Below are 19,805 nucleotides of genomic sequence, written 5' to 3' on the forward strand. Positions count from 1 at the left end.
GCTCTCTGTGGTCCCTTTATTCCCCTGCCCTCGAAACTTCCTGCTGGCTGGGTTCTTCAGAGTCTAGTTGAGGAAGAGCCGAGGAGGGGCCTCAGGAGGGGCCTCAGGAAGGGCCTCAGGAGGACCTTGATCCTGCTGATATCATTGGAAAGTCTCCCCTGAGGTCCACCTTCCCTCCCTCCCACTGCAATTCCAGTCTCTCTCCCCTCCCACTCTGCTTCCAGCGTAGGAGTGAACCTTTCTCCTGAAGGCTCTCACCATGATGATCATGTTGATGATTGTGGTACATTCTAAGCGCTTACTCTGTGCCAAGCACTGTACTGATAATAATGGTGTTTGTTCAGTGTTTACTATGTGCCAAGCACTACTGAACACAGGGGTAGATTCAGGATAACTAGATCGGACAGTCTCTGTCTCTCATGGGGCTCACAGATGAAATAGAGAAGCAGCGAGGCTCAGTGGAAAGAGCACGGGTTTAGGAGTCAGAGGTCATGGGTTCTCATCCCGGCTCCACCACCTGTCAGCTGTCTGACTTTGGGCAAGTCACTTCACTTCTCGGTGCCTCAGTCACCTCATCTGTAAAATGGGGATGAAGACTGTGAGCCTCACGTGGGACAACCTGATTATCCTGTATCTGCCCCAGCGCTTAGAACAGTGCCCGGCACATAGTAAGAGCTTAACAAATACCAACATTATTATTATTACTAAACAGGAGGGAGAACAGGCGTTTACTTTCCATTTTAAAGATGAAGCATCTGAGACCCAGAGATGTTAAGCGCGAGGGAAGATGCAAAGAGTCAGGTCACACCCAGTCAGAGTAGGGCTCACAGTCAGAGTAGGAGAAAGAACAGGTGTTGAATCCCCATTTTGCGGAGGAGAAACTGAGGCCCAGAGAAGAAAAGTGACTTCCCCAAAGGTCCCACGGTAGGTGTCGGAGCCGCGCTTATTCATTCATTCAATAGTAATGATTACGGTATTTGTTAAGCGCTTACTAGGTGCAGAGCACTGTTCTAAGCGCTGGGGTAGATACGGGGTAGTCAGATTGTCCCACGTGGGGCTCACACTTCTTATCCCCATTTTTACAGATGAGGTAACTGAGGCCCAGAGAAGTGAAGTGACTTGGCCAAGGTCACACAGCAGTCAAGTGGCGGAGTCGGGATTAGATTTATTGAGCACTTACTATGTGCAGAGCACTGTACTAAGCGCTTGGAACGTACAGTTCGGCAACAGATAGAGACAATCCCTGCCCAGTGACGGGCTCACAGTCTTAACGGGGGAGACAGACAGCAAAGCAAATCAGAACAAAACAAAACAACGTGTCATCAGGACGCTGCTCTTTCTCCCCTAGACCACGCTGGTACTCGCAGTCTCCTGCCTCCCATCTGTCTCAGGCACCCCACCCTTTCCTGGGCTGAAAGCTCCCTGCCCCCCACTTCTCGGGTGTGGGAAGGGCTAGGTGGGGCCCGCTTTGAGTTATGCCCTTTGGTCTTGGGAAGAGGAAGCCCGTGGCGGCAGCAAACAAAACAGCAGCACGGCGATCCACTGCCGGGATCTCACTCCTCTCTACCTTCATCCCCCATAAACACAGATCCTGATACTCTGTCCCGTGCATCCTGGGAACGAGTGCCAATTCAGGAAACCAAGTGCTTTCTCTCCCTGCCTCAACCATCCCCTGATCCTTCCTGCCTCCCCTCTCCCACCCCACATCCTTGTCCGGGATATGTTAGGACCCACTCCTGCCCCTCCATTTTTAGGGCTCTAGCAAGAGGTCTCTCTCTCGTCCTTCCACATAGGCTCCGATAGGGATGGTTGCCAGCTCCGCCACTCATCGGCTGTGTGACTTTGGGCCAGTCACTTGACTTCTCTGTGCCTCAATTCCCTCATCTGTAAAATGGAGATTAAGACTGTGAGCCCCATAGGGGACAACCTGATGACCTTGTATCTATACCCCAGCACTTAGAACAGAGCTTGGCACATAGTCAATCCCTTAACAAATACCATCATCATTATTAGTGCCAGCTTGCGTCTGGATGCAAAAGCTCAACCCTAGGCTCCCCGGCAGGATTCCCCCGGCACTCTGCAGACGAGCACCCTCGCTTGGCCGTTGTGCCGGGAGACGGTGGGGTCCTGCCCCCTCCTCCACCCCCTTCCGCTTCCAGACCCAACCAGTTCCTGTCTCACTACAAGGTCACCAGAAAGTGGAAGTAGCAAAGACCCCCCCCCACCCCCACCACCCCCTAATTGGCACCTTGGAAATCCATCCACCTCCCTGGGCTGGGGGCCTCCCAAGTCCCTCATTTCCCCTCCTCCTCCTCTTCTTCCTCCCCGTTCGATGCCCTACCTCCCAAGGGCCCCATGACATCTGGAGTTTTGATGTAAGTCAGGCTAGAGGCCTACTCAGGTCTTCCCAGAGAGCTGACATTGTCTCCAGGATTGATCTCCAAGTGCCTTCTCTACTTTGGGTCACATTGACCCATCTCGTCTCCTCTGCTTTGCTGGCCAAGTTGGACCCGAGCTGGGAACACCAGGAAGTTTGGGTCCCCTTTGGTTCTCCTGACAGGGCTTTCACATTCGGCTCCTTCGAGTGACTCGATATTCCCGTTCGGCTTTCACCAAAGGAAAGGTGAAAGCCACCGCCGGCTTTCGCCACCTGGAACAATGAATCTCCTACCAATGGGGTGGGTGGAGATGATGTCAGTGGGCTCAGAGGGGGATGGGGTGCCTTGAGTGGGTCGGTTGGAGACTTGAAGCTCTGTTCCAGCATCCTGCCTTCCACCCCTCACCCCAGCATCCCCGCCATCTCCCCCTCCTCTGGACTTGGATCCAGGGTCACCCCCTGCTCTGGTGGCCCCTCACCTTCTTCAACTTCTCCAAACTTCTCAGCCTCCGTTCCCCTCTTCCCCCTCTGGACCTGCAATGTTATGGTGCTATGTCCACGAGTGCCCCCAACGCCCATGCATGAGGGAAGGGCCTGTGGTTGTGATCTTCTCCCACAACCCTCCATTCTACCCACATGTGTGGGAGGAGGCTGTGGCCATGGTCTCCCACAGCCCTCCACATCCACCACCCCGCCCCCGCGTGCGTTGGAGGGGCCTGTGGTCATGGTCACCCTTCTCTATCCCCTCCCTACCACCACATAGCCTTAGTTCAGTGCCTAGTACAGTGCTCTGTACACAGTAAGCGCTCAAAAAATGACGATTGAATAAATAACCTCCCAGCCCTGGGCCACCCCTCGAGGACCATCCTCTAGGTCCCTTCTTCTGGATGGAGACAACAGAGGGCGAGGACGATTCACTGTTCACCTGAGGTCACCTGCTGGCCCTCCCTCCCTCGGTTCTCTGACCAGGGAATGAGGGAGGAGGGACTGTCCAGGTGGAAGAAAGGCCCACTTTTATTAGAGCGGCAGAGGGATCTGGAGGGAGGGAAGACGAGGGCTACTTGGGAGAGGAAGCCTCTGGTGATGGCGGGAGCCAGGGGTTGGGGACTGGGCAGGGAATTCAGGAGAAGTCAAGGAAAACAGAAAGAAATTGGGGGAAGCAGCTGAATCTCCCCACATCCAGGGGACGGCTTTAACTCGTGTCCTGTGGCGAGAGGTCCGTGAGCACGTGGGATCCTAAGAGTGGGTGTCCAGGACCAAGGTGAAATGGTGATGGTGGTGCAGAGGAAGGGCCACAGGTGAAAGAGGAGCTGAACTCGGGGTGGGTGGGAGTGGTTGGGGGGAAGGGGGAGAGGAGGAGGCCGGGTTGGCCGGGCTAAGTCATCTTCCGAGCGGACAGTGAAGGGGACGAATCCGACCACCTGGAGCTGATCCTGATGGCGGAGGACCTGACGGACGGGGAGTTGGTCTTGACGCCTGGAGGTCGAGGCTGATGGAGGACTTGGCCACGGCGGTGTTGAGGTTGGCCGAGGAGGTGGAGGAGGAGGAGCTGACCTTGGACAGGGAGGGGTCCGAGACGGGGCCCAGCAGGATCTCTTTCCCCCAGTCCTGGCTGTCGTCCTTGGAGGAGGGCTGATGCTCCTCCAGGCTCTGGGAGGAGGACCGTTCCTGACCCCAGCAATGGCAGGTCTGGCTCTGCAGGTGATTGGTCAGGCAAGTGCCGGCTGGACGGGGAGAGGGACGACGGGGCGGCGGGGAGGAGAGAGAGAGAGAGAGATGCCGGGGGCGTGCGGAGGCCCAAGTTCAGGCTTCCTCTGGGCCTTCCCTTCCCTAGGCTTCACCCTCTTCCCCGGCTCCCCGGGCCCCAGCTTTGTCTCCCCAGCATGGGCCAAGCCCCCCGGCCCTCCTCCCATCCTCCCAGACCCCCCACCTCCCGGCTCCCCCAATCACCGGCGGCCCCGAGCAGCATTCCCGCCAGCCAGCCCAGGTAATAGCGGAGGGTGTAGTCGATCAGGGGCCAGCGCCCGTCGGGATGGAGCGTCTCACACTCCAGGGTGAAGAGCGTCATGGAGAGGAGCACAAAGGCGGCTGCAGAGGCACAGAACGGAGACATCCGGAGCCCGACGTGGAAACCCAGCCTGACGCCCAGGACCAAAACCCAGGAAGAGTCCCGGAGACAGAGAAGCGCAGATAGGGGAAGAGGTGGAAAAAGAGAGGACCGAGACCTCCGTTCTATTTCGCCAACGCCTAGTTCGGGGTATTGCATCCAAGAGATGCTCGATAATCGATCAGTTGATCGATGGGATCTGTCGAGGGCTTAACTCTGTGTGGAGAACGCTGGACTGAGCGCTTGGGAGAGTACAGCACGAGAGTTGTACGCGAAAACACGCGTTGTTCTCGACGACACAGGTTCCCTGTCCACAATGAGCTCATACTACTAATCTTAGAACTACTTTTATGACTTCTACTATTACTAATATTACTATTATTACTACTAAAACTAATATTACGGATGATGATGGTACTTGTTAAGCGCTTACTATGTGCCAAGCGCTGTTCTACTGTACTATAATAATTATTATTAGTACCACCACCTCCAGAGAGGAACGGAGGAACAGACAGGCCGACGGAAAAACAGAGACTTCCGTTGTACTTCCCAAGCACCTCACATGGTGCGAAGCAACGGGGCTCAGTGGCAAGAGCCCAGGTTTGGGAGTCAGAGGTCAAGGGTTCGAATCCCGGCTCCGCCGCTTGGGCAAGTCACTTCACTTCCCCGGTCCTCAGTGACCTCACCCGTAAAATCGGGATGAAGACCGTGAGCCCTACTTGGGACAACCTGATTACTTTGTATCGACACCAGCGCTTAGAACAGTGCTTGGCACATAGTAAGCACTTAACAAATACTGCCATTATTATTAGTAGAAAATAATTGGGACATTTAAGCCCTTGCAATGTGTCAAACACTGTACTAAGTGTTGGGGTTGATAGCTCGACTCCAGACCGTGAGCTCGTCGTCTGCAGGGAATGTGTCTGTTGTTATGTTGGACTCTCCCAAGAGCTTAGTACAGTGCTTTGCACATAGTGGGTGCTCAATAAATACGATTGAATGGATGGTCAGGTCCCACACGGGCTCAGTGTCTAGGTAGGAGGGAGAACAGGTATCGAATCTCCATTTTGCAGGTGAGGGAACTGAGACAGAGAGAAGTTAAGTGACTTGCCCAAGGTCACGCACGGCAGAAAAGCGGCGGAGGGCGATTAGAACCCAGCTGACTCCCAGGCCTATGCTCATTTGGTGACTTCAGCACGTAACAAAAAAAATAATTACTATCATTTCTTCTACTACCATCACCGAGAGGAAGGGGAACGGAGTCTCGGGGAGAGAGGCAGACGGCAGAAGAGAGACTTCTGTTGTACTCCGCAAACCCCTAGTATAGCACGTTAGATGATCAATGAATATAAATACCACCGTCACTACTCTGCTATGACAATTCTAAATCCTCTTACTTCTGCTGCTGCTGCTGCTGCTGCTGTGATTACCACCAGTCACCATCACCCAGGGACAGAGGAACCGGCAGAGACATGGGGAGAGAGGCAGACGGAAAAAGAGAAACCTCTTCTGTACTCCCCAAGCCCCCAGTCCAGTGCACTGCATTCAGTAGATTCTCCGTAAATATCAGTACTACTATTAAGCAGCAGCGAGGCTCAGTGGAAAGAGCCCGGGCTTGGGATTCGGGGGGCATGTGTTCGAATCCCGGCTCGGGCGCTCGTCAGCTGTGTGACCTTGGGCAAGTCACTTCACTGGACCTCAGTTACCACATCTGGAAAATGGGGATTAAGACTGTGAGCCCCCCGTGGGACAATCTGACCACCTTATATCCCCCCAGCACTTAGAACAGTGCTCTGCACATAGTAAGCGCTTAACAAGGACCATTATTATTACGATGATTACAAACGTTATTTCTACTATTATTCCTACTTCTAGTTTTATAACAACTGCGAATCCCACTATTAGTCGTACTGCCTACGGTCAGAGAGAGAGGAACAGGCCGACAGACAGAAAAAGAGAAACTTCTGTATTCCCCAAGCCCCTAAATGCACTTAGTTGATGCTTGATGAATATCATTACTACTATTACTGCTATTCCTATTTTCGTCACCCCTCTCCTCCCCAGCAAGAGACAGGGGAACAGAGACAGGAGGCAGAGAGAGAGATTCAGACAGAAAGAGATATTGACAGAGAGAGAACAGAGAGGCAGAGGCGGGGAGGGAGAAAAAGAGTTGGAGAGGTGAGGAAAGACCACCAGAGAACCAGGGAAGGAGGTGAGAGTCAGACAGCAATAGCCCGGAGGGTTGGAGGAGGGAAACAGGACCGAAGGGAAGGGGAAGTTCTGGGAACGGGCCTCAGAGTTCAGCCGCTGACACCCCTCTGCCACCAGAACCTCCGTACCCCCCCGCAAGCCGATGGGGGAGAGGTCCATTGCCCTTTCCCTCCCACCCTCCCCGGGCCGGCAGGTACCGGAGATGCAGCTGATGATGCCCAGGACGAGATCGCAGTGAGTGAGGCGGTGGAAGATGCGTCGGAAGGAGAGGCCCAGGCAGGGGACCAGTATGGACGTCAAGACCAGACCCAGAAACATGAAGCCCAAGCCCAGGTGTCTGTTCACTGAGGGGGCGGGGGGCGGGGAGGGATGGAGACCAGGGCTGGAGGGGCGGAACCGGGTAGGGAGGGAGGTCGGGGTCGGGGGAGATTCCCAGGGTGGGCGGAGGGGGGAATCCATCAGGGGACCGTTCTAAAGGGGCCCACAGCTCCCCCTACTCCCCTGGCCAAGCCTCAGTCGGAAGGGCCAGGACCATCGGGACTCTCTCTCCCCTGAGGTGGGCGTGTGGAGGCGGTCACTCTTCAGGCCCCCCTTCCCCAGACACTGGGGAGGTGGGTCATTTTCTGCCCACTTTGGACGTTTCAAGAGCCTCCAAATTTGCATCCTCAGAGTCTGAGAACAGCGACCCCAGTTCTGGGAAGGGGGTGCCCACAGATTCTGTCCTTTCCCAAGGCTGATCCCTCTACCCCTTCTATCCTGTCCCCCGAGACCCCTGGTTCCTGTCCCCCTCCGTGGCTCCCATCCCCAGGCTCGGCCTACCCACCCTCCAATGGCCCCTCCAACCCGCTGCCCTGACCTGTGACTCGTTTTGGGTCCAGGCAGGGGAACTGCCTGCAGTCCATCCAGTAGCCCAGGTAGCCGCTGGGGTCGCCAGAGCCGGGGCCTTGGATGTACGCCAGGCGGTTGGGCCCGATGGGCAGCAGCAGGACCCAGCTCACGCCGCTCAGACACAGGGCCACCGCCCGCAGCAACAACCTCCGGCCTTCCCAGCTCCGGCACCAAGAGAGTAGGCCGATGGAGGCTGCGGGGGGAAGGGGCCGGGAGGGTTGGGAAGGTGCCCGAGGCCTTGGAACCTGCCTCTATCTGATGAGTGCCCCCCCTCCAGACTCCTGACCCCTGACCCCTCTGTTCCCTGACTCTCCTGCCCCTTGGGAATCTCCCGCCACTCCCGGGCCCCTGGACCCCTTCCTGCCTCCCGTCGGCACTCTAAAACCCTCCCAATCCCGGCCCCTCACAATCTAAGTTGTCCTGGGCACTTGAGAAGGACTCCATGGCCACAGAGGCAGGGCACAGGCCCGGCCCAGTGCCCCTCCCCCCAGGCCATGGCCAACTGCCATGGAACTTCCAACCTGGCGGACCCCAGCCGGACCCTCCGACCCACCAACCCTGCCCGCGCTGACCCTGACCCTACTCCCCATCATCCCTCCAGCCCGCCCCCTGCTAAAAAGCCCCTCCCGGCCCTTCCCTGTCCCGGATTGTCTCTCCGCCACCTCACCCCCACTTCTCCTGACACCATCTGGCCAGGAGATGGGGTGTTACGGGGTCAGGGCTCAGGAAAGGTGGGCATCCTGGGGCCGGGACTCTGATGCCCTCACCCACCAGGCTGCGTTGGCGCTCAGCCCTAGGTAAAGGGTCCGAGAAGTCCAGGAGGGGCCTAGGGTTGGGCGGTGGAGGGTAGAATCCTGGGGTTCTGTGACTGTTGGAAATCCGTTGAGCTGGGTCTGGCCCTCCAGCTGCCCAGACCTCTGGTCATGGAGACTCCGAGCTCCACAGGAGCCTCCTCTTCCAAAAACAACCAACTCGACCGCCCCAGCTCCAGGACTCAGCGCTTTAAAGGGTGAGAGCCGAAGGGAAGGCTAGGAGCGGGGAAGGGTCCGAGAGTGGTTGTGGGGGGGGGCTTGGAGATGGCACCCTTTGCAGGGGACACAATTTTGCCCAAGGGTTTGGGGCGTCGGGTACCCGGGCGGTGGGGTCTGGGCGGCGCCAGGCTTAAGGGGGATAGGGACGGTGGAGCTATCCACGGAAATCAAGGGTTTCCGAGCAGCTGCGAGCGGAAGGAAGAGGGAGGTGGAGGGCCCTGGTGGGGTGGAGGGTCCTGGGGAGGTCTGGACAACTAGAGGACTTCTATTCATTTATAGTGATGCTATTGATGCCTCTTTACTTTTTCCGGTGCCCGTCTCCCCCTTTCTACACTGTGAGCCACCGGGGGCAGGGATTTGTCTCTATTTGTCGTTGAACTGTACTTTCCAAGCGCTCAGTCGAGTGCTATGCGCGCGATAAGCGCTCAATAGTATACGATGGAATGAATGAAAGAATGAATGAACTGGCCAGCTAGGAGGTGGATGGAGCTAAGCGGGTCAAGTACAGAGCAGGGGGCTTAGCTGAGCGGTATGGGCGGGGATTAGCGACGGGCGGGGCTTAATGATGGACGTGTCCTAGTGGGGGGGGAGGTGACTTAGTGGTGGGGGTGACAATGATGGACGTGGCTTAGTGGAGGCGAGGCTTAGGGGTGGCGGGAGTGACTTAATGATGGACGTGGCTTTGGTGGTGGGCGTGACTTAGTGATGGACGCGTCTCAGTGGGGGGCGTGGCTTAGTGGGACACGTCCTTACCGATGGACGGGTTCGGTGGGCGTGGCTTGGAGGTGGGCGTGGCGCTGCGACGGGCGGGCGGGGTCTAGATACGGGCGTGACCCAGATATGGGCGAGGCCTAGTGTTGGATGTGTCTTGATGGTGCCTCGGGCGTGGCTTAATGTTCTGGGCGTGGTTTAGGACCCGTGGGCGCGGCCGACGGACGGGGCGGGGTTAAGATATGTGGGCGGGGCTCGAGCGGCGGGGCGGAGCGGATCGAGGGGCGGGGTTAATATTTGTGGGCGCGGCTTAAGCCGAAGGGGGGGGGGGTGTCCGATGGACGGAGCGGGGCGTGCGCGATGGAGGGGGCGCGCCTCGGCGGCCCGTCCCCGTTGTCTGATGAGCCTCGGTCAGAAGGGGTCAGTTCCCAGGCTGCAGGTGGCTGGAGGTCCCGGGCCGCCGCCTGTCCACGCTGCCCCTCAGCCGGCGGCTGCTGCACCGGGCGCGGCCCGTCAGCCGGGGCCTGTGCGCCGCCCTCAGCCTGGCGGGCGTGGCGCTGCTCACCGTCGTCGCCCTGCACGGCCCCTGGCTCCGCTTCCTCATCACCCTGGAAGGCGACCCCTGCCCGGGCCCCGCCCCCGCCCCCGCCCCCAACCGCACCAGCTGCGGACCCCCGGCCCCGCTCACCTTCTACGTCTACACCAAGCTCTGGACCAAGTGCAAAGACAGCAGCTGCCTCCTCGAAAGCTACGAGGGTTTCTGTGAGCATCCCTCCCCCGCGGCCCCGTCCCCGCCCCCGGTGGATGAGGATGGCCTGCCTGAAGCGCTCACTACGTGCCGAGCACTGTGCCCGGCCACGTGGCAGCTGTGCCACCCCGGGCGAGCCACTCAACCTCTCTGGGCCTCGGTTGCCTCATCTGGAAAATGGGGATTTTCATCGTGACGATGGCATCGGTCGAGCGCTCACCAGGTGCCGAGCACTGTGCCCGGCGACGTGGCAGCTGGGCGACTCTGGGCGAGTCACTTACCTTCTCTGGGCCTCGGCTCCCTCGTCTGTAAAATGGGGATTTTGAATCATGACGATGGCATTGGTCAAGCGCTATGTGCCAAGCGCTGTTTCCCAGGGACGTGGCAGCGGCGTGACTTTGGGTTCCCTCGTCTCCGAATGGGGATTTTAATCATGAGGATGGCATTGGTCGAGCGCTATGTGCCAAGCACTGTTCTAAGCGCTGAGGGGGATCCAAGGTCATCAGGTTGTCCCGGGTGGGGGTCCCAGTCGTCATCCCCATTTTACAGATGAGGGAACTGAGGCCCAGAGAAGTGAACTGAGGCACAGAGACTGTGTCCCACCCGATTATCTAGTGTCTACCCCCAGCGCTTAGGACAGTGCCTGGCACATAGTAAGCGCTTAATAAATTTTTTTAAGTGAAGCGACTTGCCCAGGGTCACACTGCAGACGAGTGTGGAGCCGGAATTAGAACCCACGTCCTCCGATTCCCAAGCTCCTGTTCTCGCCACTAAGTCATGCTGCTCCTCAAAGACTTAGGCAATTCCTTAAGCGCTTCCTATGTGCCAAGCACTGGGTAGATATAGGGTAATCAGCTTGTCCCACGTGGGGCTCACAGTCGTAATCCCCATTCGACAGATGAGGGAACTGAGGCACAGAGAAGTGAAGTGATCTGCCCAAGGCCACACAGAAGACAAGTGGCGGACGGGGATTCGAAGTCACGTCCTCTGCCTCCCAAGCCCAGGCTCTTCCCGGGTGTTGGGGTTCCCAGCCCCCAGCCCAGCCCCCGGATCCCTGGTTCCCTCTCCACCCCCCCAGACTTCCTTGAGGCCTCCGAGATCTTCATGCTGATCGCCATCAGCACCAGCTTGCTGCTCTCCGCCTCGCTGCTCTTCACCACCTTCATCTTGGTGCCGTCCAACCCGGCCTTTGACCTCTTCACCGCGGCCATCAGCTTCTTCTCGGGTAACCCTTGGTCGATCATCCAATCCTGTTTAGTGAGCGCATTCTGTGTGCAGAGCCCTGGACTAAGCGCTTTGGAAAGTACAGTGCAGCAATAAAGAGTGGAAATCCCTGCCCGCGACGAGCAACTTTCTCCCCTACCCGGCTCCTTATTAATAGTAATAACGGTATTTGTCGAGCGCTTACTATGTGCCACGCCCTGTTCTAAGCGCTGGGGTAGATACAAGGTATTCAGGCTGTCCCTCGTGGGGCTCACAGTCTTAATCCCCATTTTCCAGATGAGGTAACTGAGGCACAGAGAAGCTGTGACTTGCCCATAGTCACGCAGCTGACAAGTGGCGGAGCAGGATTAATTATAATAATAATAATAATAATGTCGGTATTTAAGTGCTTACTGTGTGCGGAGCACTGTTCTAAGCGCCGGGGTGGATACGGGGTAATCAAGTCGTCCCTCGTGAGGCTCACAGTCTAGATCCCCATTTTACGGATGAGGTCCCTGAGGCACCGAGAAGTGAAGCGACTTGCCCACGGTCACACGGCTGACAAGTGGCAGAGCCGGGAGTCCAACCCACGACCTCTGACTGCCGAGGCCGCGCTCTTGCCACTGAGCCACCCTGTTTCTCCTTAAGCCCCCCCGAGGACGGCCTCTGCCGTACGGCCCCCTCCTCCCTCCCCCACCGTAACGCTCGCCTCCCCCCCGCCCTCCGCCCCCCAGGCGTATGTGTGCTCTTCTCGCTGCTCCTGTACCTGCTCCAGGCCAGCTCCTTCCTGCAGCCCGGGATGCGCTACTCTCTGGAAAATAACTTCCTCCTGGCCTGGGCCGGCATCCTGCTCTTCCTGCTGATCAGTCAGTACTGTCCGGCCTGAGGGAGGGTTTCTGTCCTTCCTGCTGACGGGTCAGTGCGGTCCGGCCCGGGGTTGGGGGCGGAGGGGGGGGGGGAACCTGTCCTGCTTTGCCTGCAGACCGGTCAGTGCAGTCCGGCCTTTCAGGGGGGACCGGTCCTGCTTTTCCCTTCCGAGCGGTCAGCGCAGGCCGGGCTGGGGGGCCGGCGGATGGGTAGGGGAGGGTGCTGTCCTGCGCCGCCCGTCGTAGACGCCTTGGGCTGGGGGGTGGGGGAAGTCCGAGGGAGCCGCAGCCCACCCTCCGTTCTCGTCTCCGCCCCGCAGGCTTCCTCTCCTGCCTCAACTACCTGAATTTCTGGACGGTCATCCCGCAGCGGGGGCCGCCCCAGGCCTAGCGGACCCGAGCCCGGGCCCCTGTGGGCGGAGGGGGCAGCCAGGTGTGGGGGGGGGGGGGGGCTGTCTGCCCCGAGGGGATCCCCGTCCTATCCCGCCAAACGTGGGCGCCGGATTCGCACCTGAGACCGCGACGACAAGGGGGCGGCCAGCGGGGCACTGGGGCGAGGACGGCGGACCCGAGGTGACCGACCCGAAACCAATGACGTGGGCCCAGCGGCACCGACCCTGGACCGAACCCCAGCGGGCGGGGGGCGGACCCTTTTGACCTCTCACCCCCCCCATCCCCGCCCAAAGGGAGGGAGGAGGGGGGGGACCTGTCTCCATAGTGACGTTTCTGATCTCCGTGGCAACCCGGCCCGACCCCCGCCCGCGGGCAGCCTCTTCCCCAGACGGAGCCCCCGACCCCAGGAAGCAGAGGAGCGGAGGAGTCGCTGCCAAGATGAAGAACTGGCAGGAGGTGGGAACTTGGGCGGGGGCAGGGGGCAGAGGGTAAGGGGCAGGGGTGCGGCAGAGGGAGGGAGAGAGGGGAAGCCCCCCCTTCCCCGATTCCATCTCTCCCCCACTAGAGTGTCTGCATGGCCATGGCCGCCCTCACCGTCGTGGCCTCCATCTACTTCTTCCATCTGGTGAGCGGGGGGGGGGGGCGGGCGGGGAGGGCAGGACGCCTGGGTCCCGGGAGGGAGTCATGGGGTGTGGGAGTGGAGAAGGAAGACCCCCGAGCCAGGAGGAGGGGGGTTGGCACCTATCCTTCCAACCCCCAACCCTAACTGCGTCCTCTGTCTTCGTTTCCAGGCTCAGAATTGAGTAGGCCCTGACCCTAGGAGCCCCAACTCCAGCTCTGCCCACCTCCCCAATAAAGGTGACCACGTGACACGACGCCTCACCGCACGAACCCCTATTTCCTCCCCCCCCACCCCGACCCCTCCCCACACACCCGGCGGGGCAGGGGGCAGGGGGCAGGGCGCCTGGGTTCTCCGGCAGCTTCAAGGGCCTCATCGTGGGGAGAGCGTTTCGGGCAGCTTAGCGGAAAGACCCCGAGCTTGGGAGTCAGAGGTCGTGGGTTCTAATCCCGGCTCCGCCACTCGTCTGCTGTGTGACCTGGGGCAAGCCGCTTCACTTCTCCGGGCCTCAGTCCCCTCGTCTGGAAAGTAGGGATTGAGACTGTGAGCCCCACACGGGACAACCTGATGACCCTCTATCTCCCCCAGCGCTTAGAACGGTGCTCGGCACATAGTAAGCGCTTAACGAAGTCCATAATAATTTGAGAAGCAGCATGACCTGGTGGCAAGGACACGGGCTTGGGAATCAGAGGACGTGGGTTCTAATCCCCACTCGGCACTTATCTGCAGTGTGACCTGGGGCAAGTCACTTAGTTTATCTGTGCCTCAGTGACCTCATCGGTAAAATGGGGATGAAGAATGTGAGCCCCACGAGGGACAACCTGATGACCTTGTATCTACCCCAGCGCTTAGGACTAGTGCGTAGCCCGTAGTAAGCACTTAAATACTATATTATTAGTAGTATATTATTATTATTCAATGGAGAGGTGCTTCCCCCTGGTGGCCCAGTTGGGCGACAAGCACCGGAGGACCCATTGACCACCCAGCCCGCAGTCCCACATACACACTAGGCCCTTCCTCTTCGGGGGTCCTGTTCCATCTCTCCCCCTCCACCCTGAAGAGCTCCCGACCCGGGAACCCCTCTTTTCCACGCCCCCTCCCTCAGCCGGAGGGACCTAACAGGTGGGGGCAGGATCCAGGCCCGACGAACGGGGTTAGAGTGGAAGGTACGTTCAGGGTTAGGCTTGGGGCTGGTTTGCTGTTGAAGCTTGGGCTTAGAATCGGGGTGGGATTTGAGCCGCTGTTAAACCCACTGTTTTTATCTTTTTAAATCGAGCCCCTCTGGGGCAGAGTTGTGCATCAAGTCCTCAGGAGAGTCCTGGAGAAGATGCGGTCCCCTGCCTTCGAGGAGCTTACTGTCGGATGGATCCGGGGCCCACCCCCAGTTCCTGTCCCCTGCTCCGAAGGAGCTCGCTCAGCTGGGGCCAGGGAGGGAGATAGGGCCTAGAGGGGTGGAGGGCTGGGGTGGCGGGTGACGGACACCCTGGTGCCTCGGAAGACTGACGCCCCGAGTCGCTCGCCGACGGGCCACCACAGATCTTCCTGCACTACCGCAAGCCATGTGGGATCGCCTCTCCCAGGTACGAGGCCCGGTTCGTTGTCCGGCCCAGGAAATTCGCCGCCCTCAAGGGGTGGTGGATCGGCGTGGGACCTGCTGACCGGCCTGGACCGGGGTCCTCTGATTTCTTGGGTTGCTGTCCTGGTCCAAGGACCTTCTTGGGGGAGGGGAGGTGTGGGCCCCCAAAACTCCACAGAGCAGCTTCCCGGGCCCCCCCCACTCCCCCCACCCCACAGAGAAGCAGCATGGCATAGTGGTTAGAGCACAGGGCCTGGGAGTAAGGAAGTCATGGATTCTAATCCCGACACTGTCGCTTGTCTGCCGTGTGACCTCAAGCAAGTCACTTTCACTTCGCTTGTCTGGCTCGTGACCTCAGCAAGTCACTTTCACTTCTCTGGGCCTCAGTTCCTTCATTTGTAAAATGGGGTTGAGACTGTGAGCCCCACATGGGACAGGGACTGTGTCCAACCTGATTTGCTTGTAACCACTCCAGGGCTTAATACAGTGCCGGGCACATAGTAAGCGCTCAACAAATGCTATTTTTTTTGTACCATTTGGCCCACACGCTTTCCATTTCTGGTCGTGGTTGATGGTCGTGGCACACCACTTCCGCGGCGTGGTGCCGAGGACGCAGGAGAAGCGCAGCGTTTTCTGATAGATGAAGGGGAAGACGCACTGCAGCGGATCTGGCTCTAGGGGAAGAGAGGGGAGGCGGGTCAGCAGGAACCAGACGTAGGGGTAAAACACTCCCTCGCCCCCTTGAAGTCTGGGGTCGGGAGAGTCTGTGAGGAGGAAGGGGGATGGCCAGGATGACCCCTCTGAGCCCTGTCCAGTCTAATAATAACAATAATGATGGCATTTGTTAAGCGCTTACTACGTGTCAAGCACTGTTCTAAGTCCCGGAGTAGATACGAGCTAGTAGGGTTGGGCACAGGCCCTGTCCCACATGGAGCTCACAGTCTTCATCCTCAGTTTACAGATGAAGGAACTAAGGCACAGAGAAGTGAAGTGACTTGCCCGAGGTCACACAACAGACAGGTGGCGGACTGGGATTAGAACCCAGGTCCTTCTGACCCTCAGGCCCGTGGTCTATCCACTCGGCCGTGCTACTTCTCTAAGAGATCTCAGCCTCCAACCTGGACCGGCCCCGGGTTCGACCTCATCTGTCAACCCTCCCCATGCCTTCCTCAGGACGAGGACACAACTCCTGTTTCAGAAATCTCCAGAGAGGGAAATCTTAAATGACAGTCCCCTCTTGGCCCCGGCCTCCCTGGGTCCCCCGACCCATCCTGACCCACTGTCTTCCCCTTCCCCACGCCCTCCTCCCCCACCCCTGGCCGATGGAGAACCAGGGGGTCGAGGGAGAGGGATGCTTTCTTTCCACCTTCCCTCCCAGCTTCTCCCCACCCCCTTTCCCCCTTCACCCTTGTTTCTGTGTATAACTTCCCCCCCCCCCTCCCATCCCAAGTCTAACTCCAGCCGCTCCATTGCCCCCCTCTCCCTCAGCCCCAAGACCAGCCCGCCTCCTCCCCTACTCCCGGTCTCAACCCTTTCCGGCCTCAAGGTGCCGAGGTTCCCCAAAAAGCTTTCCTGGGGAGGGTCTTGGTGGTGGGAGGAGGTGAGGAGGTCAGGGTGGGAGTGGAATATTTGTTTTATGTTTCCTAGGGAGAGCAGGGTCCTGGTTAGAGTCACTCGCCCTTGGATCTGAGTCCGGACTGTACTGGGAGTTACGGGGATTCCACACCTAGGGGTGGGGGTGTGTAGTGTGTGGTGTGAGTGTGTGTGTGTGATTCATTCATTCATTAAGTCATATTTATTGAGCGCTTACTGTGGGCAGGACACTGTACTAAGTACTTGGGAAAGTACACGTTCCCTGCCCACAAAGAGCTGACAGTCTAGAGGGAACTGTATATGTCCAATTTGTGTGTTCGGGTCACAGGCCCGGTATCCAGGTCTTTGCTATGGGGCCCCAAACTTCCATTTAATAATAATAATAATAATGTTGGTATTTGTTAAGCGCTTCCTATGTGCCGAGCACTGTTCTAAGCGCTGGGGTAGACACAGGGGGAATCAGGTTGTCCCACGTGGGGCTCACAGTCTTAATCCCCATTTTACAGATGAGGGAACTGAGGCACAGAGAAGTTAGTGGACTTGCCCAAAGTCACACAGCTGACAAGTGGCCGAGCTGGGATTTTGAACCCATGGACCTCTGACTCCAAAGCCTATGCTTTTTCCACTGAGCCACCGCTGCTTCTCTATAATAATAATGTTGGTATTTTGTTAAGCGCTTACTATGTGCCAGAGCACTGTTCTAAGCGCCGGGTAGACACGGGGGAATCAGCGTTGTCCCACGTGGGGCTCACAGTCTTAATCCCCCATTTAACAGATGAGGTCACTGAAGGCACAGAGAAGTTGAAGCGACTTGCCCACAGTCACCCAGCTGACAGGTGGCAGAGCGGGGATTCGAACCCTTGACCTCTGACTCCAAAGCCCGTGCTCTTTCCACTGAGCCATGCTGCTTCTCTATAATGTTGGTATTTGTTAAGCGCTTACTATGTGCAGAGCACTGTTCTAAGCGCTGGGGTAGATACAGGGTAATCAGGTTGTCCCACCTGAGGCTCACAGTTAATCCCCATTTGACAGATGAGGTCACTGAGGCCCAGAGAAGTGAAGTGACTTGCCCACAGTCACACAGCTGACAAGGGGCAGAGCTGGGATTCGAACTCATGACCTCTGACTCCCAAGCCCGTGCTCTTTCCACTGAGCCATGCTGCTAAGAACTTCCTGAGATACTGACTTGTCTTCCCTAGGGCAGCAAATCCTCCTCCATCTCCCCCACACCCCCGCTCCCGGGAACGGAGGACCCCTTACCGGCCAGAGGACCGCTCTTCTCCCTCCCCTCAAAAGCCTGGTCCTTAGTCTCCCAGCACTTTCCTGCCAGGAAGTTTCTCCTCGTGTCTTACCGCATTCCCTCCTGCTGCACTGAAGGAATCATCCACCCTGTCCCTCAGGGTCGGGCAGCCCAGGTCCCCTTCTGGACCCTACTGTGTTACCTGTGTCAGGCTAGCAGAGCGGGAGCAGCAGAGACCCCCAATTTAGGAAGGCCAGGGTGGGCAGCACCGGGAACATGGCTTCTGGTGGATGGGGGTGGGCTGGAGCTGGGGGGTCCGGCTGTCATGTAGCTGGTCGTGTGGGCTGGGCCGGCCCCAGCACTCTAACTGGACGCCTCGGCTCGCCTGGGGAGGGGGAGGGCGATTGGAGAGAAGGTTGGCTCTCCGGATGGAGAGAGAGTGTACGTGGACATCCCAGCGCAGTCATTCCTACCCCCCTCCCTCCACCCTGAACCCCTCGCTTGGCCCCCCACCCTCAAGACCCTCCCCGGTTACAGGCAGTCGGAATCATCTTCTCCCAGCATCTTCCTGCATCTCCCAGACCCCTCCAGGGACACCCAGCTGTCTCCAGAATCGGAGCTCCTCACCACCTTCCACCCCATTCCAGGCCTGTGCTCTATCCACTAGGCCACGCTACCCTCCCTCTGCTTCAGGAATTCCACTCTTCCCAGAAGACCCTCAGGGACACTCAGGGATGGGGGGGATTCATGGGGGGGGGGTGGAGGAGGAGCTGACCTTCCCCCTCAAGGGGGCAGGAACTGAACCTTTCGGGGCAAACCCCCCCACCCCTGGAGCTTCTGAGGCAGGGGGTGGGTGGAGACTGATATCCAAGAGCTGATTGGCTGGGGGTTCTGGGACCACCTGATGGAGGATCCAGGAATGGAAGCCAGGTTTCTCTTTCCTCTGTGTCTCTTCCTCCTCACCTTCTCCCCAAATCAGTCAATCGTATTTATTGAGCGCTTATTGTGTGCCCTGCACTGTACTAAGCGCTTGGGAGAGGACAATAGAACAATGAACAGGCACCTTCCCTGCCCGCAAGGAGCTTACAGTTTAGAGGGGGAGGTAGACATTACCATCCCGACTGCTCCCTCTCCCCTCCCCTACAGACCCCCACCATCTGCCCCCGCCCCCAAATCCTACCCTCCTCCCTCTTGGCTCTGACACCACCTGAGAGTTCCTTCTGGCCCCTTGAAGTAGGGTAGCCTAATGGAAAGAGCAGAGGCCTAGGAGTCAGAGGACCCTGGGTTTTGAATTCTGATTCTGCCACTTTCTCCCTGTTTGTTCCCCTTTCCTTCTTGCAACTTTTCCACTGAGACTTCGAAGCGGGCGTTGTAGAATCCGAGATCAAAAATAAGAATCGCGGCACCTATTCGGCGCTTACTATAATCATAATGATGATGATGTATTTGTCAAGCGCTTACTGTGTTATCGAGCACTCTTCGAGAGCTGGATGCAAAGCTAGTCAGGTGGTACGCAGTCCCCCTCCCACATGGGGCTCACTCTTAATCCCCATTTTACCCAATTTACCAGGCGGCTGCTGGGTGACCTTGGGCAAGGCACCTCACTCTCTGGCCTCAGTTACCCTCATCTGGTAAAATGGGGGTGGAGACTCTGAGCCCCAGACCATGCTGCGAGCGAGGGGATGCCTTGAGGGACGCAGCAGCCTCATGGAGGCGAATCCAGCAGGAACCCATGACCCACTCCCTTGGCACTCCCCGCCTCCCCGGTGCTGCCACTGGAGGGGACAGGGCGTGCCCATGGGTGGCATCGGCAGCGCTTTGCACACAGTAGGCGCTCAGTAAATGCGACCGAATGAAGAAATGAATGGTGGGCTCAGGATCCCGCTCCCGGCAACAGCTCCCGCTTGCTCCTTAACGTCCCGGGATGCTGCCCCAACAGACAGAAACGAGGTGCGGGGAGGAGGAGGAGGAGCTGACGGGGGTTGGGTCACAGTCATGGCAAGAGGGGAAGTTGCATCGGTGACAGGAGAGGGTAGGGGGGGTGTTGTGCCATGGGTGGAAGAAGGGTTGTGTAATGAGAGGAGGAGGAGGTGGGCTGGACTTTGGGACATGAACAGTGGTGGGGGGAGAGAGGGAGGCCAAGCCCCCAACTGCCCCCCTTCTCTGCCCCCCCTTTCCCTTCCCCCGGGGCACCTACCCCCGCCAAGGGCCACTTTTGCCTAAATTAACGTTTCCAGTTGTT

The 19,805-nt window shown here is 58.3% G+C and overlaps 2 protein-coding genes across 5 annotated transcripts; one reads left to right on the forward strand and one right to left on the reverse strand.

The window, feature by feature from the left end:
- Window positions 1-3,369: 3,369 nt before the first annotated feature.
- Window positions 3,370-8,106, reverse strand: LOC114812293. 4 transcript variants are annotated; one of them, XM_029066829.2, is made up of 5 exons: window positions 7,991-8,106; window positions 7,552-7,776; window positions 6,893-7,077; window positions 4,328-4,465; window positions 3,370-4,101 (listed from the first exon to the last, which is right to left on the reverse strand). In XM_029066829.2, exons 1-5 carry the CDS (start codon window positions 8,077-8,079, stop codon window positions 3,758-3,760), a joined length of 981 nt encoding a protein of 326 aa, XP_028922662.1. In that variant the 5' UTR covers window positions 8,080-8,106; the 3' UTR covers window positions 3,370-3,757. The 4 variants fall into 4 exon arrangements, with proteins under 4 accessions (XP_028922662.1, XP_028922664.1, XP_028922663.1 ...); XM_029066831.2 differs by having other exon boundaries at window positions 6,893-6,903; window positions 7,991-8,102; XM_029066830.2 differs by having other exon boundaries at window positions 6,893-7,039; window positions 7,991-8,093.
- A 186-nt stretch (window positions 8,107-8,292) lies between these two features.
- LOC114812294 lies at window positions 8,293-13,410 on the forward strand. The gene is made up of 8 exons (XM_039912186.1): window positions 8,293-8,592; window positions 9,741-10,087; window positions 11,152-11,298; window positions 12,011-12,142; window positions 12,463-12,575; window positions 12,829-12,991; window positions 13,101-13,160; window positions 13,327-13,410. The coding sequence occupies exons 1-5, from the start codon at window positions 8,507-8,509 to the stop codon at window positions 12,531-12,533; spliced, it is 783 nt and encodes a 260-aa protein (XP_039768120.1). The 5' UTR covers window positions 8,293-8,506; the 3' UTR covers window positions 12,534-12,575; window positions 12,829-12,991; window positions 13,101-13,160; window positions 13,327-13,410.
- The last annotated feature ends 6,395 nt before the right edge of the window (window positions 13,411-19,805 follow it).

Source organism: Ornithorhynchus anatinus, chromosome 5 (genome assembly GCF_004115215.2).
Source record: "Ornithorhynchus anatinus isolate Pmale09 chromosome 5, mOrnAna1.pri.v4, whole genome shotgun sequence".
Classification (NCBI taxonomy): Eukaryota; Metazoa; Chordata; class Mammalia; order Monotremata; family Ornithorhynchidae; genus Ornithorhynchus; species Ornithorhynchus anatinus.

Bases quoted from the DNA above. Each gene is read 5' to 3' on its own strand.
- LOC114812293 (XM_029066829.2), bottom strand. From the start codon at position 8,079: ATGGCCTGGGGGGAGGGGCACTGGGCCGGGCCTGTGCCCTGCCTCTGT. The intron at 7,777-7,990 runs GTGAGGGGCCGG...TTCCCCCCGCAG, and splicing joins TGCCCAGGACAACTTAGATT to CCTCCATCGGCCTACTCTCT. The intron at 4,102-4,327 runs GTGATTGGGGGA...CTCCCCGTCCAG, and splicing joins AATGCTGCTCGGGGCCGCCG to CCGGCACTTGCCTGACCAAT.
- LOC114812294 (XM_039912186.1), top strand. From the start codon at position 8,507: ATGGAGACTCCGAGCTCCACAGGAGCCTCCTCTTCCAAAAACAACCAA. The intron at 10,088-11,151 runs GTGAGCATCCCT...CCACCCCCCCAG, and splicing joins CGAAAGCTACGAGGGTTTCT to ACTTCCTTGAGGCCTCCGAG. The intron at 11,299-12,010 runs GTAACCCTTGGT...TCCGCCCCCCAG, and splicing joins GGCCATCAGCTTCTTCTCGG to GCGTATGTGTGCTCTTCTCG.